This window comes from Papio anubis, chromosome Y (genome assembly GCF_008728515.1).
Source record: "Papio anubis isolate 15944 chromosome Y, Panubis1.0, whole genome shotgun sequence".
Taxonomy (NCBI): domain Eukaryota; kingdom Metazoa; phylum Chordata; class Mammalia; order Primates; family Cercopithecidae; genus Papio; species Papio anubis.
The window spans coordinates 3,991,787-4,004,100 of NC_044997.1; the positions used below are offsets into that span (position 1 = coordinate 3,991,787).

The 12,314-nt window shown below is 38.6% G+C and overlaps 1 protein-coding gene across 1 annotated transcript in view; it reads left to right on the forward strand.

Annotated features, from left to right (window-relative positions):
* Nucleotides 1-12,314, forward strand: part of LOC110740399 (neuroligin 4 X-linked) — a 313,633-nt gene that overhangs the window by 62,028 nt on the left and 239,291 nt on the right. The window contains exon 4 of the mRNA XM_031661095.1: nt 11,722-12,304. Coding sequence (XP_031516955.1) covers nt 11,833-12,304 — 472 coding nt within the window. The 5' untranslated portion in view covers nt 11,722-11,832. The remainder of the gene's footprint in view (nt 1-11,721; nt 12,305-12,314) is intronic.

Below are 12,314 nucleotides of genomic sequence, written 5' to 3' on the forward strand. Positions count from 1 at the left end.
TCCAGCTGCATCCATGTTCCTGCAGAGGACATGATTTTGTTTGTTTTTATGGCTGAATAGTATTCTGTTGTATGTATGCCACAGAATATTCTTTATTCAAACCACCATTCGGGGGCACTTAGGTTGATTCCATGACTGCTATTGTGAATAGTACCATAATTAGCATACATATGCATTTGTCTTTTTGTTAGAACGATTTGTTTTCCTTTATGTATATGTAAAAAATCATTAAAGGGATTGCTAGGTCTATGCTAGTTCCTCTTAAGTTCCTTGAGAAATCTCCATACTGTTTTACACAATGGCTGAACTAATTCACATCCTCACCAACAGTATATATAGCCTTCTCTGCAGCCTCAAAGACACCTGTTGTTTTCGATGTTTTATAAATAGCCATTCTGACTGGTGTGAGTTTTCAGTTCGCATTTCTCTGGTGCAAAATGGTGGATTTTTAAATGAGATTTGATTTTTAAATTTAATAGAAACTGCATAAATGACTGCAAAGAACTCTTAAGATATGACGAAAGACAAATTGGATCGTAATCTCCTTTATAAAGAACAGGAAATAAAGAGGAGAATATTAAAATACCTACACATACAAAAATAGATGAATTGGCAGATTGCTGATGTTGGATGCATGTTGAGCAGGGAAGAAGGACATGTGTGTGTGCGCCTGCATTCATGGCCATGTGTTCGTGTGGGTAACAGTGTAGAGCTTTGGGCTTCAGAAAAAAAGATAAGCCACATCCCACTCATGTACCCTAATATGTTGTCTTCTCTAGAAACAAAAGAAGAGGGAAGCCTGAGATGTCTGTATCTTGCATAGTTCTGGGAATAGCTATTCTAGACTTTCTTAGTGAAGAGCATAGGAGGATTGTTGTTCAAGCTCAGTAATTTGGGCAAGGATCAGATTCTGTTGCTTTTGTTTTCTGGATGCTCCATAATGAATGTGAGATGGAAGCAAATGTCTCAAGTGCTCCTTGTTCTCAGAAACCTCCTGACAGCAGACATCTCAGTGGGCCCAGACCTTCAGTGTGACTGTAAGTAAAACACAGGGAAAGGTGCTTTTTCTCAGTTATCCTATTTTTTTAATGCAACTGCAAAGCTTCCTGTTTTCTAATATATTCCAAGCCTTTGAAAGACAAGGCCATAAATAGCCAGGAGATGTGATTTTATTCATGATAATGCCCAGATACCAAAATACCTGTGATCAGGGCTCACCTTAATTAAATATCTATCTTAAAATTAAACCAATCTCAATTTGAGGAATTCATACTTAGGGGAGAAATTTATTACAGTTTTTATTCTGAACATTATATTACCATAGGCTTAAATAGTGAAAGCCTTGCTGTAATTACAGCCTGAGTCACAATAATTTCCCTGCAGAAAATGATTTAAAATACCGAATCAAGTTACAAACTGGTCAAAAATGCCATTCTGAGATATTATTTTTTATACCGTCCTTGCAGAGAAGACATGCCATATAGCCCTTCTTCATTCCCAAAGCATACACACACACACACACACACACACACACACACACACACACACACATAAATATACAGTGAAGGTACAGTTTTTACCTTTGTTATCAATACTTTTTATCCATTAAAAATTTTAGAAATGATTTTGTGGCATCCCTTTTTATCTTAGGAAAATTAAAAATTTCTCTATCAACTTACCTGTGAATAACCACATTTCATCTCTTGTGAAATCCTTTTTAGTTTGTGAAACTCACATGGGAGATCTTTTAATTTTTTGCCAGCAAGGATGTAGGCTGGTTAAATTTACAGTGATTCTTTAATGATGATAATGTACATTTGATTGATAACAGTAAGAAGTATCGATAGTACCAATATCAACATTTTTTGTAGTGCTAAAAATTTACAAGTTGCCAAAATATTTAATTATTTATTTTTACTATACATTAAGTTCTGGGATATATGTGCAGAATGTGCATGTTTGTTACATAGGTATACATGTACCATGGTGGTTTACTGCATCTTTCAACCCATCATCTAGATTTTAAGCCCCACATGCATTCAGTACTTGTTCTAATACTATCTTTCCCCTTGCACCCCATCCCACAAGAAGCCCCAGTATGTGATGTTCCACTCCTCCATGTCCATGTGTTTTCATTGTTCACGTCTCACTTATGAGTGAGAACATATAGTTTTTGCTTTTCTGATCCTCTGTTAGTTTGCTGAGAATAATCATTTCCAGCTTCATCCATGTCTCTACAAAGGACATAAACTCATTATTATTTATGGCTGCATAGTATTCCACGGTACATGTATGCCACATTTTCTGAATACAGTCTATCATTGATGGGCATTTGGGTTGGCTCCATGACTTCGCAATTGTAAATAGGAATGAAATAAACATATATGTACATGTGTCTTTATAGTAGAATGATTAATAATCCTTTAGGTATATATTCAGTAATGGGATTGCTCAGTCAAACAGTATTTCCAGTTGTAGATCCTTGAGGAATCACCACACTGTCTTCTACAATGGTTAAATTAATTGACACTACCACCAACAGTGTAAAATCGTTCCTATTTCTCCACATCTCCAATATCTGTTGTTTCCTGACTTTCAATGATTGCCATTCTAACTGGCATGAGAATGGCACACTTCTCACTGTGGTTTTGATTTACATTTCTCTAATGACCAGTGCTGATGAGCTTTTTTTTCATATGTTTATTGCCTGCACAAATGTCTTCTTTTGAGAAGTATCTGTTCATATATTTTGCTCACTTTTTCATGGGGTTGTTTTCTTGTAAATTTGTTTAAGTTTCTTGTAGATTATGGATGTTATCCCTTTGTCAGATGAATAGATTGCAAAAATTTTCTCCCATTCTGTAAGTTGCTTGTTAATTCTGATGATAATTCCTTCTGCTGTGCAGAAGCTCTTTAATTAGATCTCATTTTTCAGTTTTGTCCTTGTTTCCATTGCTTTTGGTGTTTTAGTCATGAAGTCTTTGCCCATGCCTATGTCCGGAATGATATTGCCTATGTTTTCTCCTAGAGTTTTTATGGTTTGTTGTCTTATGTTTAAGTCTTTAATCCATATTGAGTTAACTTTTGTATAAGGTGTAAGGAAGAGGTTCAGTTTTAATTTTCTGCATATGGCTAGCCCATTTTCCTATTAAATAGGACATCCTTTCTTTACTGCCTTTTTTTTTTTTTCAGGTTTGTTGAAGTTCAGATGGTTGTAGATGTGTGTGTGTTATTTCCGAGGCATCTCTTCTGTTCCATTGGTCTATATGTCTGTTTTCTTACCAGTACCATGCTGTACTGGTTACTGTACCCTTGTAGTGTAGTTTGAAGTCAGGTAGCTTGATGCCTCTACATTTGTTATTTTTGCTTAGGATTGTGTTGGCTATGTAAACTCTTTTTTGCTTCCATATGAAATTTATGGTAGTTGTTTTTTGTTTTTTTGGTTTTTTTTTTAAATCTTGTGAAGAAAGTCACTGTTAGCATGATGGGAATAGCATTGAATTTAGAAATTACTTTGACCATTATGACCATTTTCACAATATTGATTCCTCCTATCCATGAGCATGTAATGTTTTTCCATTTGTTTGTGTCCTTTCTTATTTTCTTGAGCAGTGATTTATAGTTCTCTGTGAAGAGGACCTTCATGTGCCTTGTAAGTTGTTTTCCTGGGTATTTTATTCTCTTTGTAGCAATTGTGAATGGTAGTTCACTCATGATTTGTCTCTGATTATCTATTATTGGTGTATAGGAATGCTTGTGATTTTTGCACATTGATTTTGTATCCTGAGACTTTGCTGAAGTTAGTTATCAGCTTAAGAAGATTTGGGGCTGAGACAATGTGATTTTCTATATATTCAATTATGTTATCTGGAAACAGAGACAATTTGACTTCCTCTCTTACTATTTTAATATCCCTTATCTTTTCTCTTGCCTCATTGCCCTGATCAGAACTTCCAACACTATGGTGAATAGGAGTGGTGCGAGGACATCCTTGTTTGTGCCAGTTTTCCAAGGGAACGCTTCCAGCTTTTACCTGTTCCTTATGATGTTGGTTATGGTTTGTCATAAATAGCACTCATTATTTTGAGATATGTTCCATCAATACCTAGTTTATTATTTTAGCCTGAAGGTGTGTCAAATTTTATCGAAGGCCTTTTCTGCATCTATTGGGATAATCACGTGGTTTTTGTCATTGTTTCTGTTTATGTGATGGATTATGTTGATTGATGTGCATATGTTGAACCAGAACCTGACTGGATTGTGGTGGATAAACATTTTGATGTTTTGCTGGATTTGGTTTGCCAGCATTTTATTGAGGATTTTTGCACTAATGTTCATCAGGGATATTTGCCTGGTATTTTATTTTTCTGTTGTATCTTTGCCAGTTTGTAGTATCAGGATGATGCTGGCCTCATAAAATGAGTTAGGGAGGAGTCCCTGTTTTTCTATTATTTGGAATCATTTCAGAAGAAATGGTACCAGCTCCTCTGTATCGCTGGTAGAATTCACCTGTGAATCTGTCCGGTCATGGGCTTTTTTAACTTGGTAATCTATTAATTACTGCCTCAATTTCAGAACTTATTATTGGTCTGTTCAGGGATTCAGCTTCTTCCTGGTTTATTCTTGGGGAGTGTATTGTGTCCAGGAATGTATCTATTTCTTCTAGATTTTCTAGTTTTTTTCTGTAGAGGTGTTTATAGTATTCTCTGTTGGTAGTCTGCATTTCTATGGGATCAGTGGTGATATCCTCTTTAACATTTTTTATTGTGTCTATTTGATATTTTCTCTTTTATTAGTTTGGCTAGCAATACATCTATTTTGTTCATCTTTTCCACAAATCAGCTTTTGGATTCACTGATTTATTTTTTTTTGAAGGGTTTTTATGTCTTTATCTTCTTCAGTTCTGCTGTAATCTTAGTTCTTTCTTGTCTTCTGCTAGGTTTTAAATTTGTTTGCTCTTGCTTCAATAGTTCTTGTAATTGCGATGTTGGGGTATTCATTTTACATCTTTCCTGCTTTCTCCTGTAGGCATTTAGTGCTCTAAATTTCCATCTAAACAGTGCTTTAAATGTATCTCAGAGATTCTGGTACTTTGTGTCTTTGTTCTTACTAGTTTCAAATAACTTATTTATTTCAGCCTTAATTTCCTTATTTACTCAGTAGTCATTCAGGAGCAGGTTGTCCAGTTTCCATGTAGTTGTGTGGGTTTGAGTGCGTTTCTTAATCCTGGGTTTGAATTTGATTGCACTGTGGTCTGAGAGACTGTTTGTTATGATTTTCATTCTTTTGCATTTGCTGAGGAGTGTTACTTCCAATTTTGTGGTCCATTTTAGAGTAAGTGTGATGTGATGCCGAGAGAAATGTATATTCTGTTGATTTGGGGTGGAGAGTTCCGTAGATGTCTCTTAGGTCTGCTTAGTCTGGAGCTGAGTTCAAGTCCTGAATATATATGTTAATTTTTTGTCTCATTGATCTAATATTGGGAGTGTTGTGGTAAAATCTCCCACTATTATTGTGTTTGAGTATACTTAAGTCTCTTTGTAGGTCTCTAAGAACTTGCTTTATGAATCTGGGTGCTCCTGTATTGGATGCATACATATTTATGATAGTTAGCTCTTCTTGTTGATTTATCCATTTACCATTATTTAATGCCCTTCTTTGTCTCTTTTGATCTCTGTTGGCTTAAAGTCTGTTTAATCAGAGGCTAGAATTACAACCCCTTCTTTGCTTTCTGTTTGCTTGGTAAATATGCCTTCATTCCTTTATTTTGAGCCTATATTTTACTTTGCCCATCAGATGGCTCTCCTAAATACAACACACCAAAGGATCTTGACCCTTTATTGAATTTGCCAGTCTGTGTCTTTTAATTGGGGCATTTAGCCCATTTACATGTAATTTTAGTAATGTTATGTGTGAATTTGATCCTGTCATTATGATGCTAGCTGATTATTTTGCACATTGGTTGATGCTATTTCTTTGTAGTGTCATTGGTCTTTACATTTTGGTAGTTTTTACAGTGGCTGGTATCGTTTTCCCCTCCATATTTAGTACATCCCTCAGGAGCTCTTAAAGGCAGAAAAATCCCTCAACATTTGCTCCTCAGTAAAGGATTTTATTTCTCCCTCAATTATGAAGCTTAGTTTGCTGGATGTGAAATTCTGGGTTGATATATTTTTTCTTTAAGAATGTTGAATGTTGGCCCCCACTCTCTTCTGGCTTGTAGAGTTTCTGGAGAGATATCCACTGTTAGTCTGGTGGGCTTCCCTTTGTAGGTAACCTGATCTTTCTCTCTGGCTGCTTTACCTTTTTTCGTTCATTACAACCTTGGTGAATCTGACTATTACATGTCTAGGAATGTTCTTCTCAAGGAGTATCTTTGTGGTATTCTCTGAATTTTCTGAATTTGAATGTCGGCAGACTTGCTAGGTTGGGGAAGTTCCTCTGGATAATATCCTAAAGAGTGTTTTCCAACTTGGTCCCATCCTCCTCGTCACTTTCATAATCTCATATTTCTTGGAGTCTTTTTTCATTCATTTTCATTCTTTTTCCTCTAGTCTAGTCTTCACACATTATTTCATTAAGTTGATCTTCAATATCTGATGTCCTTTCTTCCTCTAGATTGATTTGGTCATTGATACTTGTGTACGCTTCATGAAGTTTTCATACTGTGCTTTTCAGCTCCATCATGTCATCTATGTTCTTCTCTAAAGTGGTTATTCTACTTAGCAATTCCTGAAAATGTTTATCAAGGTTCTTACCTTCCTTGAATGTATTAGAACATGTTCCTTTAGCTCAGAGGAGTTTTTATTACCCACCTTCTGAAGCCCACTTCTGTCAATTCATCAAACTTTCTCCATCCAGTTTTGGGCCAGTGCTGGTGAGGAGTTGTGATCCTTTGGAGGAGAAGAAGCATTCTGGTTTTTTTTTTTTTATTTTTAGCATTTTGGCATTGGTTTTTCCTCATCTTCATGAATTTATCTACCTTTGATTGTTGATACTGATAACGTTTGACTGGAGGCTTTGTGTGGGCATCCTTTTTGTTGATATTGATGTTATTCCTTTCTGTTTGTTAGTTTCCCTTTAACAGTCAGGCTCATCTTCTGCTGGTCTGCTGCAGATCCTCTCCAGACACTGTTTGCCTGAATATCACTAGCAGAGGCTGCAGAGCAGCAAAGATTTCTGCCTACTTCTTCCTTTAGAAGCTTCATTTCATTGGGCCACATGCCAGATGCCAGCTGGAGCTCTCCTGTATAAAATGTCGACCCCTCCTGGGAGGTGTCTCCCAGTTAGTAGGCAAGGGGGTCAGGGAACCAACTGAGGAGGCAGTCTCTTCCTTAGCATAGCTCATGCGCTGTGCCTGGAGATCCACTGCTCTCCTCAGAGCAGTTTAATTCTGCTGAAGTTATATCTGAAGCTGCGGTTTTCCCTAGGTGCTCTGTTTCAGGGAGCTGGGTGTTTTATCTATAAGTCCCTGACTGGTGCTGCTGCCTTTCTTTCAGACATACCCTGCCCAGTGAGGAGGAATCTAGAGAGGCAGTCTGGCCACAGATGCTTTGCTGCACTGTGGTGGGTTCTACCGCAATTCCAGACTGCCTTTTCTAATTTGTAAGGGAAAAACCTCCTCCTGGAGCCTCAGTAATGGCAAACGACCCTCCCTCAACCAAGCTTGAGTGTCTCAGATGAACTTCAGAGTAGTGTGCTGCCAGCAATAATTTCAGGTCATTGGATCTTAGCTTGCTGTGCTCCATCAGGGTGGAAGCTGCTGAACAAGACCACTTGGCTCCCTGGCTTCCGCCCTCATTCCAGAGGAGTGAATGGTTCTGTCTCACTGGGTTATGAAGAAAATCTGCTGCAGCTAGCTTGGTGTTGGCCCAAATGGCTGACCAGTTTTGTGCTTGAAACCAAGGGCCTTGGTGATATAGGCACTGAGGGAATTTCCTGGTCTGTGGGTTGCAAAAACCGTGGGAAAACTGTAGTATCTGGGCTGCATATCACAGTCCCTCACGGTTTCCCTTTGCTGGGGAGGGAGGTACCTGACCTCTTGCACTTCCAGGGTGAGTCAGTACCCCATTCTGCTTCTGCTCACCCTCCGTGGGATGCATCCACTATCTAACCGGTTCCAATGAGATGAACTGAGTACCTCAGTTGGAAATGCAGAAATCACCTGCTTTCTGATTTTCTCACTGGAAACTGCAGAACAGAGCTGTTCATATTTGGTCATACCACCAGATCCTCCCTAATCTTCCATCTTAGTGTATTTTCACACACTCTCATACACATACACACACACACATACCTGGCAGCACTAATTATATTCTCTAAATGTACCTACAGATACTTAATCACTTGCACGGTCACTATCATTTTATGCTTCATGGCTTAGACCAGTAATGCTCACTTGTGGGTGGTTTTGACCACCAGGGGTCATTTATCACTGTCCAAAGACATTTTCCATAGTTAAAACTGGGTAGGAGGTGCCACCATCATCTAGTGAATAGAAACTGGGGATGCTGCAAAATACCGTACAATGTAGAGGCAGCATCTCCACAACAAAGAATCATGTGGTTCATATTGTCATTTGTGCTGATATGCTGCAATGCTGGACTTCAGATTATAGCAATTTTTTTGCAAATTTGCTAAATTTCAAAAAATGAGGGAATAAAAAAAGATAGCTCTCAACCTAGGAATATTGTGAATGCCTAACTTAGATTTAGGAAGTGTACAGGTGCCCTTGGGTCTATCTTCTTTGTGTGCTGCTAGTTTATAATCATTTACTACCCATCAGGACCTTGTGGGTTATAGATTTAGATAGGGAAGGGATTTGACCATACAGCTGGGTCAGGTATAACAAATATGTGACTCATAGTCTCACTCACATAGAGTTTGAGAATTTAAGGCATGGGCTAGAATTCCTTATGAAACTGACTTTATAAACCTGGGAACACAACTTCCCACTGAATTCCACTTGAGCTATCTGTTTCAGTGACTGTGCAATACTTTGAGGTTACATACTATCTCATTTAATCCCAACCTGGGATAGTGTGTAATACCAAATTATTTACAACTATGTGGGATTAAATTAGATAGTATGTAAAATGCCAAAGAGTAGATTGGTAAGGTGAGGCCTAAAGAATTTCAATGACCTGCGGCCATCCTTTTTGATACTAACAATAAGCTAATAGCAACTTGTGTCCCTGCACCCAGAAGTCTTTCTGGCAGGTCTGTATTGAACGTGGCAGCATGTTGTCTACATTGACGGTATCTTCTGTGCTCTTCAGCCTTTGCCTATATGTGCTCCCTTCCTGCTCTGCACAATTTCATGAAGCAGGTGGAACACACTATTTTACCTTTTTAAGCAGTCTACAGAGGTTGGCTTGCTTCCCTTGGTTCACACAGATAGCATCCCAGGATACAGGTTTATCTGAATTACAAGTTAATGACCTCACTGCTCACAATAGCAAAGACATGGAATCAACCTAAAGGCCCATCAGTGGTAGACTGGATAAAGAAAATATGGTTCATATATACCATAGAATACTATGTAGTAATAAAAAAGAACGAGATTATGTCCTTTGCAGGAACATGGATGGAAGCAGAGACTATTATCCTTAGCAAACTAATGCAGGAAAAGTAAACCACATACTGCATATTCCCACTTACAAGTGGGAGCTAAAGATGAGAACTCATGAACACAAAGAAGGAAACAATAGAAAAAGCAGCATATTGGAGGGTGGGCGGTGGGAGGAGGTAGAGGATTAGGAAAAATATTTATTGGGTACTAGGCCTGGTACCTGGGTGATGAAATAATCAGTACAACTGACCCCTGTGACAAAAGTTTACCTGTATGGCAAACTTACACAGCTACCCCTGAAGCCAAAATAAAGGTTAAAAAAAAAAAGTTGATGATTTCACCTGTTCTCTTGGGGAAGGCTCTGAAAGTAGCAGCTACCTCTAGTTAAAAATCTTTCAGGAAAGAATCAACCAAACACAACATCACCTCTTTGTTTTTCTTGTCTGTCTCTTAATTATTCAGAAATGGGATTGCTGTATGGCAGACATCCAAATGTTGTCTACAGTAGAATTCAGAGATAGAAGCAAACACTTGAATCAGTCATGTGGTGAGATGCTACTTGTCACTTTCAAAGTTACAATCCAGATTTTCAGTGCATTTTCATCCAACTCTGGTGAACTTTTCCCAGGATGTCATGTACTATGGAATTTCCCCCCAAGTTATTATTATTCTGTGATAGATCCAGTTCCAATATGTTTCATTATAAAACAAGCCATGTGATGTATTCTGTTCAACTGATTACTTAAATGAAATGGATAACTATTTCCGATGTAAATGCTCTGAATAACCCACAAATTCCTCGGAAACACATTTGCATACTTTGAGATGACGAACACTCTAAATGCACCCTTCTTGTGACACCTAGTGAAATGTTTTCTGTCCCTAGAAGATCATTTAACATACTGTCCACTGCTGGACAGCATTCTTTTATTGTCACAGGAGCAGCGATTTCTCTAGGGATAGTCATATTATTCATGTAGAGACAAATTGAGGTGGTGAACCTTTAAAAGTTGACTCCAGGTTCAGTGAGTACGTAACTTAAATGTAGCCTCAGCTTGTTTAAATGGGCTACAGGGTGATGACGATACCCTCTCAGGCATGCAGTGGCTTACTGGAAAGTCAGGATAATTGCATCAACACTTTCAATTGTGATAGAAGTCTTCAAGAAACCAGCACTGCAGCATGTACTTGAAATGCACCATCTTGTACAGTTCTTTTTTCCAAGAAACTGAGATTCAAAACAGTGAAATATGTAGCATAAATATATATATATGAACTTGACTAGAACAAGGAAAATTCGTGTCCAAAGACTGTACTCATTTATTTGGTGATTTTCCCCTAGTGGCATGATAAATCTCCAAATCATGATGATGAATTGGCCTGAATGGATGCTTCTGTTTTACTCCTACTTGAAAACTTTTAGATCTGCAGGCATATCCCCTTAGGAAAAAGTGAAAGTTGCCTTAAACATTTGATAAAAAGTTATTTTGGGAGTACCCAAGTATTGATAACCAATCTGGTAAACAATAGTGAAATTGGTAGATGTCCTTATTATCACCTGCATAACCTGTATAATTCTTGAACATCTGTTTGTTCATTCAACACAGACGTGCTGAGTGTTTTCTAAATGTCAGGCATTGTTCCTGGTGATAGGATGTACAGCCTGAATTAAGAAAAGTGATAGACACTAGGCATGGTGACTCACGCCTATAATCCCAACACTTTGAAAGTTTGATTGATGAGGATCTCTTTAGGCCAGCCTGGATAACATAGGGACACCTATGTCTACAAAAAAATCCAATGAATCTCCTGGACATACTGGTGCATGCTTGTAGTCCCAGCTACTCAGGAGGCTGAGGTCGGAGGATGGCTTTAGCCCAGGAGTTGGAGGCTGCAGTGAGCTGTGACAGCATCACTGCCCTGCAGCTTTGGCAATATAGCAAGATACCATCTCCAAAAAAAATTAAAAAATAAAGACAAGTGATGTTTTTGCTATTTCTGACTATATGGAGATGGCACTATACACATCCCTATACAAATGAATAGGAATTTCATAGAGAGATGTTGAGGGTTTCATGGAAGAGCCAGCCAGTGTTCTAGGTGGTCATTGTGTGGCTTCATTATTCTTGTCTGCTTTCTTACTCCTTTAGGTTGCATTGGAGTTTTTGAAAACCTTGTCTCTTTGCAGGCTCGCCTCTGAACTTTGTTTCCTTGGAGCCACTTCACTGATACAGCTTCGGATGTGGATGTGGATTTGAACCATGTCACGGCCCCAGGGACTGCTATGGCTCCCTTTGTTTTTCACCTCTGTCTGTGTCACGTTAAACTCCAATGTCCTCTTTTGGATAACTGCTCTTGCCATCAAGTTCACCCTCATTGACAGCCAAGCACAGTATCCAGTTGTCAACACAAATTATGGCAAAATCAGGGGCCTGAAAACACCGTTACCCAGTGAGATCTTGGGTCCAGTGGAGCAGTACTTAGGGGTCCCCTATGCCTCACCCCCCACTGGGGAGAGGCGGTTTCAGCCCCCAGAATCCCCGTCCTCCTGGACTGGCATCCGAAATGCTACTCAGTTTGCTGCTGTGTGCCCTCAGCACCTGGATGAGAGATTCTTATTGCATGACATGCTGCCCATCTGGTTTACCCTCAATTTGGATACTTTGATGACCTATGTTCAAGATCAAAATGAAGACTGCCTTTACTTAAACATTTACGTGCCCACCGAAGATGGTGAGTACCT